This window comes from Myxine glutinosa, chromosome 12 (assembly GCF_964187855.1).
Source record: "Myxine glutinosa chromosome 12, kmMyxGlut1.1, whole genome shotgun sequence".
In the NCBI taxonomy this organism is placed as follows: domain Eukaryota; kingdom Metazoa; phylum Chordata; class Myxini; order Myxiniformes; family Myxinidae; genus Myxine; species Myxine glutinosa.
Window position 1 is genome coordinate 60,718,531 of NC_136272.1, and position 21,973 is coordinate 60,740,503.

Here is a 21,973-nt window from a genome sequence, read left to right on the forward strand (position 1 = left end):
AAGCCGATTCGATTTTGGTTCCGGTCCAAATCCAGATGTGGCCTATCAGTGGGATACAAAACATAAACTGTTCAGCTTGGCGGAGGTATGTGCGTGTTGTATCTGAGTGTTGTATCTGAGTGTTGTTGTAGTTGCACTCTTTATTGATGATGCAAGTTAGTTGCATTGTTACTGGATTTTACTCATTCCTTGTGTGACGGTTTTTTGTCAGTAAGAATGGTGCATAGAAAATGCACAGGTTACCTTTGGGCTGTTTAGTTTGGGATAAATTATTATTGAGACTCTAAAACTGTCCAATTGCTGCTTCGCATATGGGGCGTGCATCGCACAATGTACCGTCTCTCGGATCAGTGTTGAGCCGGGCATCCCGTCTGCCAGCGTTAGTCGTTTGACACTACAGATCCCACAGTGTCTTTCGTGAATAGTAGTCGATCTATTTCAGGCTCCATGAACAAATTACAAATTCCTGCTCTGACTCGCTGATTTTTCCTTTCCAAAAGGAAAAATCAAACCGTAAACCGAGATTTCCTCTTTATCCATTTTTTTTTTCTTTTAACATTTTTTTTTTTTTTTGTATACAGAGTCTAGGCTCATGTAAGAGCTAACACATTACACACGAGAACAGGCACAGACCCATAAAACATACAATAAATAAGGGAGCGGGAGACAAGAGGGGGAGAGAGAGGAAAAGACGTTTTGCACGTCTCCCTCCCACACATATCCCTGCTCTTAAATGTTGTGTGCTCTCAAGTGTTTGTGTGCTTCCCCTTCTCTTGTCTTCCGCTCCCTCTTTTTGTATATTTTGTTTGTCTGGTTGATTTGTTTGTGAAGTAAATGTCAGCTCTTTCACGAGCCTCGATTCAGTATACAAAAAAAAAAAAAAAAATACAACAGTAGAAAACAGGGACGTCGGTTGATCTGTGGAAGAGAGGGGGGCGGGGAGGGTGTAAGGGAAGGTGTGTACACGGTATAAAGCAAATGAACACAACTAGCAATTTCAGGAAAGAAGTTGGAGATTGAAAGAGGTGGATTTGGGGTTTTAACGGTTTAAACTTTTTTTCTTTACTTTCTTCCTTCTATCCTTCCTTCTTGGTTTGCCTTGAATTTTAATTTATCTTCATCCGTCTGATGTCTGTCTGCTTCACCCTTTGGATTTGCTCTTCTTTATTTTATTTTTTTTTAATTCTTATCAAGTGCTTCCCAAACTAGTTTCTGGCAGCATCCTGAAATTGCAACTTCCTGCCCAAAACATCCCCAGTCCATTGCCAGGCCTGATCAGGCATTTTTTGAAAGACTTAGGCGAAAAGCATTAGCCATTCGACCTCACAAGAAGGTGGAAATAATTTTGAGTGCTGACATAGTTGTAGTTGTAGTAGTTTGTGCCAGTGTTAGAACATGACCAAATTTGCAAATGCACCGAGCTCACCCCCTACCAAAAAAGGACAACATTCCCTTGTTTTGCGCACCCAATTGCACTGTACTTAAAATCACATACTTCACACGGTTATTCAACAAAATGCTTTGAAAATCACGTTAAGATGTCGCAGTGCACCAAATATATTTGTGTGGACTCTTGCTGCCATCCATGACGCTTTGAAATAAACATTTGTTTTGTGTTTTTCTATCATTTATATATTCTCAGCAGCTAGGGACTCGTTTATTTTTCTAGCCGCAAATTTTAAAATGGGTTTGAACGTTTTTGTCTCCACTAATTAGTATGATTGACTTCTCTTCAGTGATTAAACTTGCTTGTGGATATCAAGGCCTCCATGTTGGTCAAAACCTTTTCATGGAGACTTACCAAGAATGTGCTTATCGTAACATTGGCCATCGTCTGCGTCATTCTTGGCTTCGACACTGTCCTGTTTGTCTGCTTGACTGGACCCAGCTACGTTACATTCTGAAAGTTTGAAAAATTTTACTTTTGTCCAACATTCTATGAATGATCTTTACTTGTCTTAAAGGCATATCCGTTACCTTTATTTGTTGACCTTCACCGAGGTTTATATGTCTCGAGTTTCGAGTCTCGTGTTCGAGAGTTTCAGCAGAGAGAATTGGATTTCTATTTGGCATATGAACTTTGAAGTGAATCTTATTCGGTGTTGTGACTTTGACTTTAACCACCTGCTGGGATCTTTGACCGTTAACCACCTGCCTTGATCTTTGACCTTTAACCACCTGCCTTGATCTTTGACCGTTAACCACCTGCCTTGATCTTTGACCGTTAACCACCTGCCTTGATCTTTGACCTTTAACCACCTGCCGTGATATTTGACCTGTAACCACCTGCCGTGATCTTTGACCATGTAGTTACAAATATATGCCATCAGTCTGCATTGGTTGCTCAACATTGTATTTTCTTGCACATAAAACGTTTTTGGACTTTTGCAGATCGTGGATATAACCATCGTTGTCTAGTGATGGGTTATACAGGCTCATTTCTGAGAGGGGGGAGGGGTGAGGAGTGAGGGACAGAGGGTGAAGGGAAGTGGAATTGGGCACTTTGATGTGCAACCTCATGGGGAAGGGGAATGGAGTTGAATTGCGGACATTTTGATATAAAAGACGACAACCATCATGGTGTTGGATCCACCTCTCACAGGAATGCCAATGTCTTGAGAAATGTCGACTTTAGATGAGGTCAAAGGGTATGAATGTGAATGTGCATGTTTAGATATAAACGCTCATTCTGAGGGGCGAATTGTGCACTTCATGATGTACAAGCTTATGGCATGGGGTCAATTTGGCACTTTGATATAAAAACGCATTTTGGGGGGCAAGGCAGCGTGCGTTATGCACGTGATATCGAAGCTCTCAACATCACCAGTCATCCCATGATTTAATTGCCTAGCGGATAGCTCTGATGTGAATGCTGTGAGGAATATCTACCTTGTAATGGGCCGAACAGAATGTGTGTAAATCCACGTAGGTTGATATACATTATAAGATGTCATTAATTGCACTTTTGGTGACAATATGTAAAGTTGTGAGAGACAGAGACAGAGAAGACACCAACCAAAAGAGATTCAGACACCACCCTACTATGAGTATCAATGTTTGCCAGGGAATGCACCAGGCCGTTATGCAGTACGTATCAAAAAAAAGGTAATCCGAATTCAAGGGGTTAATATGCAACGGTTATTTAGTTTGACAATTTACATGTGGTTTACCAATTATGAGGAGATCCTCAGCTTTCCATTGATGCCTTTCATGCATCATTGCTGTCACACATGACCGAGTACATGTTCATTGAAAATGACAAGTTCAAATCGCATTTTTACAAGTTTGGCTAATCGGTGCAAGACAGTTTTAAATGGACGCATTACTTGTCGACTGACAAGTTGATTATGTAAAATTGTTAAGCTGGTCTGGTAATCGTCGGTTGCGTCATCCTTTGTTTAAGATGGGTATTTAAGATGGGCCTACAATGTATGGATTTAGAGACAGTCTGAGTCATTGAAAAGATGGTTCAACTTACGACTGAACAGCGGACATTTGTGGTTACAACCTTTCACCAAACTGGAAGTTTGCAGCGAACTCGTGATGCGTTCAGGGAATGTTTCCCAGAACGGGAGCCTCCAGCAGCCAAAATCATCTGGGCGAATGATAGAAAATACCAAGAGCATGGCACTATCCTCAACCGCAACAAGGGGAATTCTGGTAGGAGGCGCACTGGGCGATCGGAAATGAACATTGCAGCAGTAAGGCAGCAAGTTTTGGAGCATCCTAGGGATACCAGCGCAAGACGAAATGGGACGGGATTGCCTTCGGCAACATTCAACCGAATCACAAGACTGGACCTCCACCAACATCCATATCGGATTCATATCCGGCATCAACTTACACCAGGGGATTTTGCCAGGAGGCTGGTGCTTGCCAGATGGTTGATAGCACGCTGCGAAGCAGATGTCAATTTCCTGCGGTATCTCGTTTCGGCGACGAAGCTGCTTTCGCCATGGACGGCAAGGTCAATACCCATAATGTTCTTGAATATGCACCGACAGGACAACCCCCGGAATCTAATTTTGACACCAACATGAATCGACAAAAGTGGACTGTTTGGTTGGGACTTTGTGTAAGTGGTCAGATGATCGGACCATTTTTCTTTCAAAGGAATGTCAGTGGTAACAGGTATCTGCAGATGATCAATGTTGAAGTTTAACCGCAGCTGGAGGAGAACTTTGAGCGACAGGTTCGGGGTGTCTTCAGATATCTCTGGTGGGCCCAAGACGGCGCCCCAGCACATCGTCTTATCGCTGTCCGAGATCGACTGAGGGAACTCTTTGGAGACCGAGTCATCGCCCTCAACCATGCAGTGGAATGGCCGCCAAGATCACCTGACCTCACACCATGTGATTATTTCCTTTGGGGACATTTAAAAAACAAGGTGTTCGACTGTTCTTAACTCCTCCCCCGTGATCTTGACGAATTGCAGGGCCGTATTCGACATGAAGTGGATGCTTTGCGCAATGACCCGGCTATGGTGAGACGAGCAGTTCAGGGCATGCTGCCATTCAGGGCATGCCGCTGTGAGCTTTGTGTTGAAAGGGGAGGTGGACAAGTTGAAGGTGTGGGTGCATAAAGGCCAATCATTCCTGAGAAAAGTTCACATCTGACGTTCATTTTGCACCAATTATCCTGACTTGCATCGATTAGCCAAACTTGTAAAAATGCAATTTGAACTTGTCATTTTCAATGAACATGTACTCGGTCATGTGTGACAGCAATGATGCATGAAAGGCATCAATGGAAAGCTGAGGATCTCCTCTTAATTAGTAAACCACATGTAAATTGTCAAAATAAATAACCTTTGCATATTAACCCCTTGAATTTGGATTACCTTTTTTTTGATACGCACTGTAGATCCCAAATGATTAAGTTCTTTACTTTACCCTTGGTGTGGTTTTTTTATTGTAATTTGCGCTTCCGATGTTCAAGCCTCTGCCTGGATCCAACCCCTGTGGCTTGGCTTTGCCTTGTATTCCCAAGAGAGCATTTTGCTTCCATGGCCGGAACTGTGTCGAGGGTCAGCCCTTCCTTCGGTAGCGTCATGCAGGACTCAAGGACCGAGCGGGTGGTCTGCATGCCAGAAAGCTCTTTTAAGATTGCCAATATTTTGGGTCATGAACGTGGTCATGTAGCTCTTGTCGACTTGGTCATCAATGTCTATGCTAAAAAGTTAACGCACGAAGCAGCAAAGTTGCATTTTGATGATTTTGCAAGAAGTTCAACATTCAGGCTTCACTTTCTTTTCCTGGGTGGACATAATCAATTGTTTAATTCTGGGGTGGGGAAGATGGGGGTACTGGTTCCTGGCTATGCCAATTCATTTGTGATGAACTTTGTCAACTGTTAAATCCTTGTGTGGGCAAAACTGGTTCCCCTCTTCCCCCCACCACCCCCCCCCAATAAAATTACCAGCCTCTGTTGCATAAGCTTTGACGGGCATAATGGCCTCCTCCTGCATCAAAGTTCCTTGTAAGGGAACTTGTATTATTGAAACAGCTGTATTTTTCTTCTTCTTTTTTAGGTGATGATTTTGCCATCATCCAGCAGGAAATCATCATGATGAAAGAATGCTTGCATCAAAACATTGTTGCATATTTTGGCAGCTATCTCAGGTATGCACATCATAAGTATCAAGCTTACACGCTCCTCACTAGATGTTCTTGGCTTGTGTACTATCACTGAGTGCATTCATGATGGCAATGTGATCTTTTCATGGCAATCCCATTTGATCCTTGCACATGTGCCATTGCATTGTCATGTTTTGGCTGTTTTTACCAAAAGTGTTCATTTTGGACAGCCACTTCATCTTCATTCATTCATGTGCAGCACAAGGCTGCTGGGTAGCATCCTTGGCTGAAGGCTCGGCTGTGCTGCTGATTCAATGCACTCTGCTGGAGAGGACAGGAATTTGTAATTTGTTTAGGGCGCCGGTGATGGCTTGCCGACTCTTCACGAAATATACAATGGGATCTTTAACGTCCGCCAACGAATGCTGGCAAATGGGATGCCCGTTTAATGGCCTTCTGAGGTACGGTACACGCACTAGTGAATCAGCCTGCCTGTGAAACAGCGGAATGACAATTTATAGCTGGGTCAGGATTCAAACCCAGGCGAGAAATCTTATGGGTGAGTGCGTACATCTAGACCATCATGCCAGCCCAGTCATGCACTGGTGACCATTTACATCTTACATATTCAGAAATATATTGTTGGGGGTGTTAGTGGGTTGGTGTAGGCCGTAGGGTCATGGTAAATTTAGAAAATAATTTCAAAAATGAAAAGAAACAGCTGCATTGGGGTCGGTGGAAAAGGGGAAGAGGAAAGGGAGGAGGTGGGACGGCTGCCTTGGAAATAAATGGAAAGGAGATTGGGAGGAGACGGGAATTAATGTGATGGTATGGGTCCATACACTGTCCTACCAAAAGTCATGGGGCATGTTGAAATTGAAAACAAACCTTGGTGTCTGGCCTTCATGTGCCCTAATCACATCCTGGACTCATCACACCAATAAGACTGCTTTTCTTTTGGGATTCTCTGCAATCCATATAGTGGGTGCATCTCCTAGTTATTGATCTATATTTTGTGGTCATTGTAGTCCAATGCATCATTAATGTTCCAAGACATTCCGCAGACTCTGCGATTAGCCTTGAACAATGTTTTGCTGGGCTCGTTGCTCCACAATACCTGTTTCCACATGGGGAGGACCCAAAGTACCTGTTTGTTACACCACACCATGTGATACCATGCATTTGCCACATTGATAGAAGGCTTGTGTGCATCTGCTCTTTGTTATTCCATGGAACGCAAGGCACAGAAGCTATTGATGCTTTCCTGACATTCCAATAACTCTTGAAACTTTCATCACTTCATGAAGTTCATTCTTACATCCTTTGGACTGTGTTCTCTCTCTCTCTCTCTCTATCTGTCTCTCTCCCTCCCCCCTCCCTCTCTCCCTCCCTCCCTCTCTCCCTCCCTCTCTCCCCCTCTCCCTCTCTCTCTCTCTCTCTCTCTCTCTGCTGTGAGTTGGGCGTGGGTGTGGCATCATGGTGGCTGTGCGTGTTGAGCTGTGAGTTATCTGTCGTGTTGGTTGTTTTTCCCATCCCCCATTTCGCTCCCTTGTGTCCTTCTTTATGCTTGTAAAGTTTCCCCTGTGTGTCCTTTCATTGTTGAGACGAGAGAGAGGGGGAGAGCGCACACGGTAGGTGGTGTTCGGTTGCCTCTTTTCGAACCTCCAGGTTTGAGGCCTGGCCTCCATTTTGCCGTGTTTTCCTAGTCTAGGCAGTGGTGTTTCGCTGCTCTATACGTTTCTTGGACTTAGTCCATTAGTTTTGTTTTTACCTCCACTTGCTGGTGTTGCTTGTGGTTGGTATAGTTTTGTTGATTTCTCACTTTTTATTTATTTAATTTACGTTCGCTATGGCAAACGATTGTTTGAGGAATAGCATGTATAAGTCGCTCACTCGCAAGCATGGGTTGGTGTGCGACCCTCTGAGTGAGGTATAGATGGAGCAAGTGCTTCTTGCAATCTAAAAGAGCGTTGGCTCGCGTAATATCCGTGCAGCCTCTCGAATGAACAAGAAGGTTGTTGTGTTTGTATCGGAGGTGCACATGGTGAACTCCGTTGTGGAGCAAGGCCTTCTCATATAACCTGACCTGTTTCTCGTGGTTTCCCCATTAGATACACCTGCGGTGAAGGTTAATGTGTCTAATGTCCCTCCCTTTGTTAAAGGTGAGGAATTGTGTGCTCAATTGAGCAAGTTCGGTACGATCGTATCTAAAGTGACAATGGTGCCGATACACTCAGCAAGGGGTGAATTTCGACACGTGATGACTTTTTAAAGGGTCGTTTACATGATATTGCCCGAAAATGTGCAAAAGCTCAATGTAGTTTTGCATGCAAAGATTAATGGCCATACTTATAGAATGTATGCCTCCACGGACGTCATGACGTGCTATGGGTGCGGAGATTACGGACACGTAATGAGTTCCTGTCCCGGTTTGGTGAGACCATTAGAAAATCGAGACCAGGTGATATCAGATTCTTCTCCCTCCCCACTTTATGGGGCGGATGATATCGTATACTCCTCCCCACGACCTAATGGTGATCGGGAAACAGTTGACCCCTCCCCCTCACCTACTGGGATACGTGGAATGGTAAACCCCTCCCTACGTACGACCTATGGGTGAGTGGGAAACAGTAGACCACTCCTCTCTACCTGCTCGTGTGACAAAAGTGGATGCTCCCTCTCCTACTGGACAGGACTGTACGGATGACTATATGGAAGGGTTCGTAACAGTGCCTCGTAAAAAAGGACATAAGCGTTCATGTCCCGTCGTGAAGGATGCAATCACAGTACAAAGTAAGGTACTGGTTGTGTCGAATGTGTCGCCGAGCTTGCAAGGTGGAGCTTGTGTAGAAAATCCCTGTTTGGGATTGCAAACTGAACCGGAACCGGGTTTAAATCTAAGCAATTAGTTTGCACCACTTGCTGAGTGTGATATAGACATCGACAATCCTCGTGCCTCTCAGGAGAACACAAGTGTTGATATTGATAACCCTGATGTCTTACATGACATTAATGTAATGGTCACAGAAGTGGGCGCAGGGTCACAGAGGTGAACATGTATAACTCCATTAATGTCATGTAAGACATGGCCGGGTGTAATGACAGAACAGATAAGTCGGACAGCCCCACAGAGGAAACCTGTAAGCCTACACATCTGGAACAAAACAAAAGGGATGATAAGGAAGCTGAAAGTGACGATGAGCAGCTAAACAGGAATGAAAACGATGTCCATGTTTCTGATCCTGGGGAGATTTGTGCCTTAGAAATAGTTTTGCATCAGGAAGAGAATGACAAAGATGATGCAGTTTATTTTGATGACCCCAACTCTACCCCGTCAGGTAGTGGTTTTTGTGCCCAAGAGGATGAGGATAGGGACACTGTAGTGACAGAAGATGAAATTATTAAATTCCTCGATGAAACCTTCAAGAAAAGGAATGTCAGAATTCAGGATTATTTCCCAAACCTACATGCTTTTCTAAAAACTACTAGAAACATGATTCGTGAACCCCAGCAAGTTGGGATCTCAGAACCTCAATTTCAGCGGTTGAGGAAGTGTGCCACTAAGGCAGAAAAAGAACTCCAAGAGGAGGAAAATTAATAAAGAATAAATGAAGGTAACGTCTCTCAACATAAACGGAGGCCGCAGCTGTATGCAGCGTCTGGAGGTGTTACAACTATTTGAGAAAGAAAAGATTGATATTCTCATGTTACAAGAGACACACATCAACGAATCTTGTGAAGATGGGTGGCACAGAATGTTTAAAGGGTGCCATGTTTTCTCCAGTGCGGTTGAAGAAGCTAAAGCGGGGGTGGCAATAATCTTGCATCCTCGCCTTCAACCATCTGAGATTCACTATAGAGAGATTTGTAAGGGTTTCTTGATGGTGGTGGATTTTATTAGCAGCAATCAAAAGGTTAGCATTATTAATGTGTATTGCCCCAGTGACAGTGCTGAAAGGGCTCTATTTCTTCCAAAATTAGCGGATTGTTTAAGCACTGTTGATTTGACTTGTTTAATTTGTATGGGGGGGAGACTATAATTGCACACTCAACCCTTGACTGGACACGAACACTCCTGAGCCACATCCACCCAGTGCAAAGTCCTTGGCACAACTTGTGAAAAAATACAAACTCAAAGATGTATGGCGATTACAAAATCCAAACACCCGTCAATATACATGGGTGTGCTGTGCAAAAAACCAGTTAACCATGGGTCGACTGGACAGATTGTACGTGAACCAAGGAATGGTGAATCTGGTTAAGAGAACATGTATAACTCCATCTGGCTTTTCTGATCACCATATGATTGCAATGGAATGTATGTTACCCTATCATTGCTGTAAGAGTGTACACTGGAATTTCAATGTGTAATTGTTACAAGATGAACATTTTAAAAATTCCTTTGGACTGGTATGGGAAGGATTAGAAAATATAAAGTGTTCCGATGTCAATATGCGACAGTGGTGGGACTGTTCCAAATCACAAATTCGGATTTTCTGCCAACAATATTCCTCGTATGCCACGAGTAATACGTCTGGGTTGATAAGTGCTCTAAAAGCAGATGTACTTAAATATGAACAAGAAGCTGGAACATCTTGGGGAAGTGACCAATATCAGCAGCTGATAGAAAAAAAGACCCTGCTGGCCGAACTGGTCAAAGAGCGTGCGGCTGGTGCAATGATTCACCTGCGGATGAGCAGAATACACCTCGAGACTCAAAACATAGATTTCTTCAAAATGCAGAAGTCCACCAACACTTCTCGGCAGATTCAGAGTCTACGCTCTTCCGACAGTGTTCTGACTTGCCAGAATGACATTAAACATTCACAGCAAGAGTTTTACTCAAACTTGTTTACTCCAAGAACGGTGGATAAAACGATGGCAAATGAGATGATTGAACTTCTCCCATCTCTTTCTGAAGAGCAGCAACTGCAACTGGAATGTGACATTTCTCTGGAGGAGCTCACAACAGCAGTGAAACAACTCGAAGACGGCAAGGCCCCTGGAATTGACGGACTTCCTGCCGAATTTTACAAAGTTTTTTGGAATGTTCTGGGTCCTGCTTTAATTGAGATGTTTCATGAGAGCCTAAATCAGGGGGAATTGCCTCTGAGCTGCAGAAGAGCTGTCTTATGTCTTCTTCCCAAGAAAGGGGATTTGCAGCAGATTACAAACTGGCGGCCTGTGTCATTGTTAAATACTGACTATAAGATTGTGTCAAAAATGCTTGTAAGTAATGCGCCTTAAAAAGGTGTCATCTCTTTCTTAGTTGGGAATGACCAAACATATTGCATACCTGAACGATCCATGTATGACAGTATTTTCTTGGTTAGAGACTTGATTACTATCAGTCAAACTGCGTCCAATCCTTTCCCCTTTCAGCTTGGCATCCGTCAGGGCTGTCCACTGTCAGGCATGTTGTACACACTGTCCATCGAACCCGACGGGAGTTGTGGGAGATATGTTGAAGGCAGCAGGAAGTTGGGGTGTGAAGAGAATGACAGAGATCTGTAATCTGGCGGTGAAACAACAACAACACAACATGCATTTTAAAGGCCATTTCCCCTACGAGAGCGGGGGTTAGCCTTGCGGTCCCCATGACAATCTTCTCCATTTTGCCCTATTTTCTGCATCTCTCCTTGTTAACCCCCTTGCCCGCATTTCTTCTTCCACCATCTTTAGCCAAGTCTTTCTCGGTCTTCCCCGTCCTCTACTTCCTTCTACATTCATTTCCATCACTCTTCTCAACCAGTCACTTTCATCCTTCCTCAACACATGACCAAACCATCTCAACCTGTTCCTCTTCACAGCATCAATCACAGGCTCTATTCCCATCATCTTTCGCAATTCATCATTTGTCTTCCTCTCTCTCAACGATACTCCGCACATCCGTCGAACCATTCGCATTTCCACCCTTTCCAACCTTCGTTGCTGCTCTACGTTCATTACCCATGTCTCGCTCCCATAAATCATAACACTTCTCACACATGCAGCATACACCTTTCCCTTCAGCTTCAACGACACTCCCCTCATCATCAGCACGCCACTCAGTTCCCGAAACTTCTTCCATGCACATCTCACTCTAGCAACCGTTGCCGAGTCTGATCCACCTTCTCCATTCAGCATGTCTCCGAGGTAGCAAAATGTTTTCACACCTTCCAGCTTCACGCCGTCTCCAAGATCCAACTCAACATTTCCTCCATCTGCAGGAAATGTTGTGCACACCTTACGTTGTGCACTCCCTCTGTGCACACCTTACGTTTGAATGTAGCTGCCACACTGGTTAATGACCCTCTCAGACCACTACAATTTTGATGAACCCACTCAGCGCACATTGTACATTGAATGGAGTTCACTCCGACACCCTTCCTACACACAGCACAAGGCCACTTCCCAGTTCTTTCCACCTCACCACATGCTTTACCACTTGCCATCACCTTCGTCTTTCCGATATTCACCTTCAGACCTTTTGTCTCCATACATTCCTTCCACTTGTTCATCTTTTCCTTCAATCCATCCATACTTTCCGCAATCAACACCAGATCATCTGCATAAAACAACTCCCACGGTAAACCCTCCTTTACGTTCTGAGCCAGCACCTCCATCACAGCTACAAATAGTAGTGGACTTAGTACCGACCCCTGATGCACTCCCACCTTCACCTCAAACTCACCACTGTTCCCGTCCTTCGTCCTTACAGCTGTGCGCGCTCTTTTGTACATTGCCATCACTACTCTGATCAACCATTCCTCCACTCCTAACTTCCTCAATGCCCATGTCAATACTTTGCGTGGAACCCTATCGAATGCTTTCTCCAGATCAACAAACCCAAGAAACAACTTCTTCCTCTTCTCCATGTACTTCTCCTGCAACTGCCTCACAATGAAAAGCGCGTCTGTCGTTCCTCTTCCTGGCATAAATCCAAACTGCATTTCGTCGATCTTCACTTTCTTCCTTATCCTCCTCTCCAACACCCTTTCCAATACCTTCATTCCATGCTCCAATAACTTTATCGCTCGGTACGAGCCACACTCCAGACGGTCACCTTTCCCCTAGTGTAGAGGGACGAGGGTACTCAGTTCCCAATCCACTGGAATGCGGCCTTCTTCCACCACCAGATTGCAGATCTCTGTCATTCTCTTCACACCCCAACTTCCTGCTGCCTTCAACATATCTCCCACAACTCCCGTTGGACCTCCCGCTTTTCTACTCTTCATTGCTTTTATCGCTTCCTCAAATTCCTTCGCAGTTATCGTCTCTGCCGGTCCTAAAACTGGGTTACTCTCTATGTTGCCATCCCATTCATTCTCTGTATTCAACAGCATTTCCATATATCTTTTCCATCTTCCTTTAATTCCATCTGGGTCGACAACGATTTGTCCCACTTCATCCTTCAAGCAACTCACCCCCATCACATCACACCTCTCTTTCGCTATCTGCTTTGCAATCCTGAATACTGCTTTCTGACCCTCTTCCGAATCCAAGCGTTCTCCGAACATTTTCCTACATGTCTCCTGCGCCTTTGCTACCTCTTTCTTTGCAGCCTTCTTGGCTGCCTTATAACTTTCATGCTCTGCTGTTTCTGCTCCCGTACCCTTCGCCTTCTGCCACTCCTTGAACTTCTTCCTCTTCTCGTCAATCCTCCCTCCAACCCCATCATCCCACCACCATGTTTCCGAGTGCCTCGGTGGTCGTTTTGTCCATCCACATACCTCACCAACGGCTCCCAACAGACTAGCTTTCATTGACATCCAACCACTTTCAAGCTCAACCACATCATCCTCTACCCTACTCAGCCTCTCTTTTAATGCCTCCCTTACTGTCACCTCTTTCAACCTCCACACCTTCATTCTCGGTTGGTACTACACCCGCTGAGCTCTCCTCGCACCTTTCACCCTTATGTCGCAGACAACCAAGTGGTTCTGTGAAACAGCCTCCTCCCCCGGGACCACCTTTGTGTCCCGGAGGTGCCCCCTATCTCGCCTACGCACCATCAGGTAGTCAACGGTTGTCGTCGACCCACCTGACGTGTATGTAACAAACTTATTATCCTCTTTCTGGAACTGATTATTACAAATCAACAAATCAGCTCCATCAGCAAACTCCAAAATCCTTTCACCTTCTCCATTTCTCACACCATATCCGTAACCCCCATGAACTCCCTCAAAACCATCCATACTCCTTCCCACATGTCCATTTAGGTCTCCTCCGACCAAAACAACTTCCTCATCTTTCACATTTTCCATCAGCTTCTCTATCGCACACCAGAACTTGTCCTTCTCTTCATCGCTTCGACTAACCTGCGGAGCATATCCCGAAATGACGTTCACCAAGAGCTTTCCAATCATCATTTTCACCATCATCAACCTATCACTCACTCTAGTCACACTCACCACACTGTCTACAAACTCAGAAAACAGGACACCAACACCATTCATGCCCTCCAGGCACCCTTGCCACACAAACTTGTATTTCTGTCCCTGCCTACCCTTCACCATTCTCACACCACTTCCCTTCCATCTCATCTCTTGCACACAACATATGTCCACTCTTCTTCTGACCAATACTTCCACCACTTCTCCTGATCTCCCTGTCATTGTCCCTACATTCCATGTCCCAAACCTCAGAAACCGATCTCCACTTCGGTCTGTACCCTGCCCATATGTAGTTGTAATTGTCATGGTTCTCTTTTTGAGGCAATGTTTTTATGGCCGGATGCCCTTCCTGACGCCAACCCTCTTAGTCGTCTTACGACACGCAGGGATACAGTGTACCTATTCTAATCCAGGGTATACACTGGGAAACATTTAAAACATGGAAATTCTGGGGGAGGATGGGGGGATGGGGGGGGGGGGGAGGGCGGCGTCAGCATTTCGGCTGTGGTTTAAAACATATTTAAATAATATTTAAACAAAACCATGAAAAATAATCTGGGAAAAGTCTCTAAGTGGGAACGTGGATTTGAGAAAGAAGGAGCAGAGGTGGAAGCAAAACGAGATAGAGGGGGCGGGGCACAAGTCGAGACGAGGAGGAGAGCGAACAAGTTTCATCTGGTGGTGAAAGAAGGCCGCATTCCAGTGGATTGGGAACTGAGTACCCTCGTCCCTCCATACAAGGGGAAAGGTGACCCTCTAGAGTGTGGCTCGTACCGAGCGATAAAGTTATTGGAGCATGGAATGAAAGTATTGGAAACGGTGTTGGAGAGGAGGATAAGGAAGAAGGTGAAGATCGACGAAATGCAGTTTGGATTTATGCCAGGAAGAGGAACGACAGACGTGCTTTTTATTGTGAGGCAGTTGCAGGAGAAGTATATGGAGAAGAGGAAGAAGTTGTTTCTTGGGTTTGTTGATCTGAAGAAAGCATTCGATAGGGTTCCACGCAAAGTATTGACATGGGCAATGAGGAAGTTAGGAGTGGAGGAATGGTTGATCAGAGTAGTGATGGCAATGTACAAAAGAGCGCGCACGCCGCACAGCTGTAAGGACGAAGGACGGGAACAGTGGTGAGTTTGAGGTGAAGGTGGCAGTGCATCAGGGGTCGGTCCTAAGTCCACTAACATTTGTAGCTGTGATGGAGGTGCTGGCTCAGAACGTAAAGGAGGGTTTACCGTGAGAGTTGTTGTATGCAGATGATCTGGTGTTGATTGCGGAAAGTATGGATGGACTGAAGGAAAAGATGAACAAGTGGAAGGAATGTATGGAGACAAAAGGTCTGAAGGTGAATATCGGAAAGACGAAGGTGATGGCAAGTGGTAAAGCATGTGGTGAGGTGGAAAGAACTGGGAAGTGGCCGTGTGCTGTGTGCAGGAAGGGTGTCGGAGTGAATTCCATTCAATGTACAATGTGCGCTGAGTGGGTTCATCAAAAATGTAGTGGTTTGAGAGGGTCATTAACCAGTGTGGCAGCTACATTCAAGTGTAAGGTCTGCACAGAGGGAGCTGCAGATGGAGGAAATGTTGAGTTGGATCTTGGAGACGGCGTGAACCTGGGAGGTGTGAAAACATTTTGCTACCTCGGAGACATGCTGAATGGAGAAGGTGGATCAGACTCGGCAACAGTTGCTAGAGTGAGATGTGCATGAAAGAAGTTTCGGGAACTGAGTGGCGTGCTGATGAGGAGGGGAGTGTCGTTGAAGCTGAAGGGAAAGGTGTATGCTGCATGTGTGAGAAGTGTTATGATTTATGGGAGCGAGACATGGGTAATGAACGTAGAGCAGCAACGAAGGTTGGAAAGGGTGGAAATGCGAATGGTTCGATGGATGTGCGGAGTATCGTTGAGAGAGAGGAAGACAAATGATGAATTGCGAAAAATGATGGGAATAGAGCCTGTGATTGATGTTGTGAAGAGGAACAGGTTGAGATGGTTTGGTCATGTGTTGAGGAAGGATGAAAGTGACTGGTTGAGAAGAGTGATGGAAATGAATGTAGAAGGAAGTAGAGGACGGGGAAGAAGGAAGTAGAAGACCGATAAAGACTTGGCTAAAGATGGTGGAAGAAGAAATGTGGGCAAGGGGGTTAACAAGGAGAGATGCAGAAAATATGGCAAGATGGAGAAGATTGTCATGGCGACCGCAAGGCTAACCCCCGCTCGAGCATGGAAAATGGCCTTAAAATGCATGTTGTTGTTGTAAACTGCGTCGCATGGTTTTGGGGTTATTTTCCTTGATCAGGAGAAAGTTGTTTGACAAGTCAAAACTGTCAAAACTGTCAAAAGCTTTCTCCTGATCAAGGAATATATATATATATATATATATATAATATATATATATATATATATATAGTATATATTCCTTGATCAGGAGAAAGCTTTTGACAGTGTGAATCACTCATTTTTGTTTGCAGTTCTTACTAAAGCAGGATTTGGAGAAAAATTCATTTCTGGCATAAAACCTTTATTCAACAATGTATCATGCCTGCTAAAAGTAAATAACAGTGTGTGTCATCCTTTCCTCTTTCAGCGTGGCATCTGTCAGGGCTGTCCACTGTCAGGCATGTTGTACACACTGTCCATCGAACCCTTACCGGCTCTCCTTCGTACCACCTTATCTGGTTTGTCCTTGTCAAACAATTCCAGAATTGTTACTTCAGCATATGCAGACGACCTGTGTGTTGTGGTTAAAAACCAGGAAGATGTTTTTGAGCTATTCCGGTGTTTTGCCAAATTTGGACTTGCTTCATCAGCAAGAGTAGATTGGAACAAGAACATAGCTCTTTCTCTGTACCCAGATACCCTATCTGCGTCACAGGCTTCACACACGGTTCCCCCAACTCTTCCAGGAGGAATGTTATGTAAAACGGATGGGTTTAAATACTTAGGCATCCATTTGGGAACTACAAGCTACATGAGGAAAAACTGGGATGGTTTCCTCGATAACATTAAGCCGAAACTATCAAAGTGGAAAGGGATGCTCCATATCTTGTCACTTAAGGCACGGGTAACGATAATAAACAACCTGGTGCATCCAATCGTATGGCATAAGATCATAGAACTCCAGCCTCCTCAAGCTCTGATCACCAACATTCAGAGGGGTCTACTTGACTTTTTCTGGGGAGGCCACCACTGGCTTAATCCAGATGTGTTGTGCAGACCACGTAATTCAGGTGGCAAAAACCTGGTGCACATCCCTAGTCGAATAATGGCTTTTCGGCTGTTGACAATAAAACGTCTGCTATACAGCGAGGTTGTGCCCTGGCATCCTCTCACGAATACCTTGCTCAGGCAAGTCGATGGAATGGACTATGACCGGGAACTTTTCCTTATGGACTTGAAGCAGGTCGATATAGCTTGGCTCCCTGCATTTCATCGGTCTCTCCTGAACGCCTGGCAGCAGTTGGAGATCTCTTACGATCCCAGGAAGTTTGTGCATGTGCCATTGTTCCAAAACTCACTATTCGCTGAAATATCTACCAGCCGAGCTTTTATGGAACATTTTACGAACAATGGGATTAATAAAGTGCACGATCTTATGGAGCTATCCTTGAAGCGATGGTTGTCTGCCAGCGCTGTTTCTGGAAAAATTGGCTTGCGTTCAATTAGAATAGTGAGCAGGGTCATAAAGATTCGAACCCAGACTTTTTTAGATTTAAATATTGGGTGGAATGGGGTAAATGAAGAAGTAGATTTTCGTCTAACCTTCCCTGAACTCTCAGTCACTGCCCAAGAACAACATGGTGTGTTTTCCTCTAACAGCGAAGAATCCAGTGTGTTCCACATCATGGGGAAAAAGGCAAATGCACATAATTTGTCTAGAGGTGTGCTTACCGAGCTGTGCAGCACCCTCAAGAAACCAGTGGAAAGAGCTGTTACCTGCAGGAGCATTTCTCACTCCAAATTTGGATGAAATGTACAGGTGTCCTCCTTTCGGACATACAGGAGACCTAAATTGGAGACTGGTCCATCACGCCCTGGCCACACAGGTGTTAGTTCTGAAGTTTAACCCTGCTGTGTCTAATTTATGTCCTTTTTGTGGTAATGTTGAGCATTTTTATCATGCGTTTATTGAGTGCAAGAGATTGTCATCTCTGTTTCTGTATCTGAGCCGAATCTTTTGTAAATTAAAAATTGTTTTTTCTGTTACATTCTTTGTTTACGGACTTGCATGTAATACTAGGAAAAACCCTGTGATTTTGCTTTTGAATTTTTTGCTTGGAATTGCTAAGCTTGCAATTTATAAAGCCAGATTAGGTAGTGGAAAAAATGAAAATGCACTTTTTTGTTTTATATGGATGGTGTCAGCACGTATAAAGCTCGAACATGCTTATCATGTAAACATGGGGAACCTTCTTGTGTTTGAAGAGTTATGGGGCAGTTATGGGGGTGTTTTGTGCAAATGCATTGGAAATGAGGTTGTGATTTGTAAGTAAAGTGGAGTTGGAATACTTTGGTTTTATACTTTTATTATAAAAGGACACAAAAGTCAAGGTCTCGCTCTCTCTCTCTCTCTCTCACTCTCACTCTCTCTCTCTCTCTCTCTCTCTCTCTCTCTCTCTCTCTCTCTCCCTCCCTCCCTCTCTCTCTCTCTCTCTCTCTCTCTCCCTCTCCCTCTCCCTCTCCCTCTCCCTCTCCCTCTCGCCCTCCCTCTCTCCCTCCCTCTTTCCATTGAGCCAGCACTTGTACTTGAGGAAGAAATCTCCCAACAGGGCAATCCGATGTCTTTCACAAGGATTTTGAGCATCGACTTTGTGGGCAATTAGCTGCAGAATAATAAACATTCATGAATACACTAATGTCTTTCCAGGTGCACACACTGGGCTGGGAGGCAAATAAATTATTTGTGATTAAAATAACTTTATTTGATTGGATCCCTCTCACTCGACATTACACCTTGAAAAACAAGTTCTGCATCACCATGATGGTTTACAATTTGTATGAATTCTAAACGAAGAACAAAGGAATAAATGGATGGGACTTCGAGGTATGTTAATTGCTGTGGGAAGCAATTCGAGCATACTTTTAAAGCCAGAGCAAAAGAGAAACTATGTCTTCATTTCATTCATTGTTCTACCTGCAGATTAACACGAGCCTTCACCAGGAAGACCATTCCTTAATTCAAAACTAAATAACAGTTTGTAGTTGGTAGGTCCATAATCGCCAAAATTGTGAGAAATGCACAGTGCAAAACTAGAACGGCTCTCGGTAGAGAGCATAGCCCCACCAGGCTGAACAGATTATGTTTTGTATCCACTGATAGGCCGGATCTGGATTCGGACCAAACCAGGATCGAATTGGCTTCTTCTTGTTGTCGAAACGACTCACTCACCAAGTTTTGTCATACCTCGTCCACAACTTTTTGAAATACAGTAACACGCTATACAGGGCCTTCAGAAAGTATTCACACCCCTCGACTTTTTTCACATTTTGTTGTGTTACAGCCTGAAATGAAAATGGATTAAAGTAAGATTTTTGTGTCGCTGATCTACACAATACTCCATAATGTCAGTGAAGTTTTTTTGACAAAAATTGAATGAAGAAATATCTAATTTACATTGGTGTTCAACCCAGAGTCAATACTTCGTAGAAGCACCTTTGGCAGTAATTACAGCTTTGACTCTTCTTGAATATGTCTGTGTCAGCTTTGCACATCTGGATTTGGGAAGTTTCTCCCATTCTTTCTTGCAGATTTGCTCAAGCTCTGTCAAGTTGGAAGGGGGAGCGTCAGTGAACAGCAATCTTCAAGTATTTCCACAGATTCTCAATGGGAGTCAAGTCTGGGCTTTGGCTGGGCCACTCAAGGACTTTCACGTTCTTGTTCTGAAGCCATTCCAGTGTTGCTCTGGCTGTATGCTTGGGGTCGTTGTCCTGTTGGAACATAAATCTTTGCTGCAGTGTAAGATTTTTTGCACTCTGAAGCAGGTTTTCCTCGAGGATTTGTCTGTATTTGGTTCCATTAATTATTCCCTCTATCCTTACAAGTCTCCCAATCCCTGCCAATGAAAAGCATCCCCATAGCATGATGCTGCCACCACCATGCTTCATGGTAGGAATGGTGTTAGATGGGCTTGATGAGATGTGCTCGGTTTCCGCCAGATGTAGCGTTTTGCATTCAGGCCAAATAGTTCAATTTTCATCTCATCAGACCACAGAATCTTCTGCCTCATACTCAGAGTCTTTCAAATGCCTTCTTGCAAACTCCAGGTGTGCTGTCATGTGCCTTTTTCTCAGCAGTGGCTTCAGTCTGGCCGCCACTCTCCTATAAAGCCTAGATTTGTGAAGTGCTGCAGAGACAGGTGTCCTTCTGGTGGTAGGTTCTCCCATCTCAGCCAAGGAACTCTGTTCTGTCAGATTGGTCTTTGGGTTCTTGATCGCCTCCCTGATCAAGGTCCTTCTTCCCCTGTTGCTCAGTTTGTTCGGACGGCCCACTCTAGGAAGAGTCTGGGTTGTTCCATATTCTTTCCATTTCCTGATGATTGAGTTCACTGTGCTCTTGGGAACTTTCAACACACTAGAAATTGTTTTATACCCTTCCCCAGATCTAAGCCTCCTCACAATTCTATCTCGGATTTCTATGGACAGTTCCTTGGACTTCATGGTAGAGTTTCTGGTCTGACATGCACTATCACCTGTGGGACCTTATATAGAAAGGTGTGTTTCTTTCCAAATCATGTCCAATCAATTGAATTGGCCACAAGTGGACTCTAATCAAGTTGCAGAGACATCTGAAGGATGATCAAAGGAAATTGTATGCACCTGAGCTCAATTTTGAGTATCATAGCAAAGGGGTTGAATACTCATTGACTCAAGATATTTCAGCTTTTCATTTTTAATTATTTCATCTAAAAAAAGAAATTTCACTTATTTTTTGTCACTGATCTACACATAATACCTCATAATGTCAATTTAATCCATTTAAAATTCAGGCTATTTCAGGTGCAAGACCAGCACAACAAAATGTGAAAACGTCAAGGTGTGTGAATACTTTCTGAAGGCACTTTATATCATTTTTTGGCGCTATCTCTCAATGGTGAAGAATCGCTTGAATTCTAGTATCTGGAACTGAATCCAGATCATCACCAAAATCAAATCAATTCATCCTTTGTGCACACTCAACCTGTCCACCAAGTTTCGTCTAGTCCATCAACCTTTTGATATATCCTACTCACAAACCGACAGACAAACGGTTGAGTACATAACCTCCGTCCACCTCCGTTGACGTAGGTAATGAAAAGTATAGCCAACTTGAGGTTTTTGACAAAATACAATGTGGTTGAAATGAGGGACTTGAGCCAGAGTGGTCTTCTTCTCACAGTCTGACACAGGCCACCTGTGCTCAGATCTTGAATACCCTCCCATCCCAGAGGGGTGAAGCGATACAGGACTGCAATAGACCTTGAGACCTAGGCAAACTTTTATGCAAGTATTGTTCCTCGAGTTGGTTGTACTCTTGCATTCTCTGCTCTGTAGTTTTCCTAAATTCGGTGATAATGTATGGAAATCACATTTGTGAATTTAAATGTGCTTCTTTGAATTGCAGGCGTGACAAATTGTGGATATGTATGGAGTACTGTGGCGGAGGGTCTCTACAAGACATTTACCATGGTAAGTGTTTGGGTGTTCATGGACATTAACAATTTTTGTACTGTACTATGTCTTTCCACTTGCAATATTTTGTGAATAACGTTTTAACCATTTTTATTTTGCTTATCGTTGATCGACCTGATTTGTTTTACAAGTTGAAGCATCTTGTCTGTAATGCTTTAATGAATTATTTCACTTTCGATGTTGTAACAAACTATCATTCAAATGGCTTATTGCTTACTTGGAAAGTTGGTCGGGAGAGGACTCTATAATTGGTGTGTTAAAACCTTTTTTTCATAACCCTCGTAAATTGGTCTTATTTTTAATGGCGCATTTCCCCGTGTTTTTAGTCACAGGCATGAAAATATTTTTGTTGCACGGTGA

The 21,973-nt window shown here is 44.0% G+C and overlaps 1 protein-coding gene across 3 annotated transcripts in view; it reads left to right on the forward strand.

The window, feature by feature from the left end:
- The window catches only part of LOC137437451 (mitogen-activated protein kinase kinase kinase kinase 5), a 176,132-nt gene that overhangs the window by 47,193 nt on the left and 106,966 nt on the right, over positions 1-21,973 (forward strand). For all 3 annotated transcript variants that reach the window (XM_078766850.1, XM_078766849.1, XM_078766851.1), the window contains exons 3-4: positions 5,531-5,621; positions 21,546-21,610. In XM_078766850.1, coding sequence (XP_078622976.1) covers positions 5,531-5,621; positions 21,546-21,610 — 156 coding nt within the window. The remainder of the gene's footprint in view (positions 1-5,530; positions 5,622-21,545; positions 21,611-21,973) is intronic.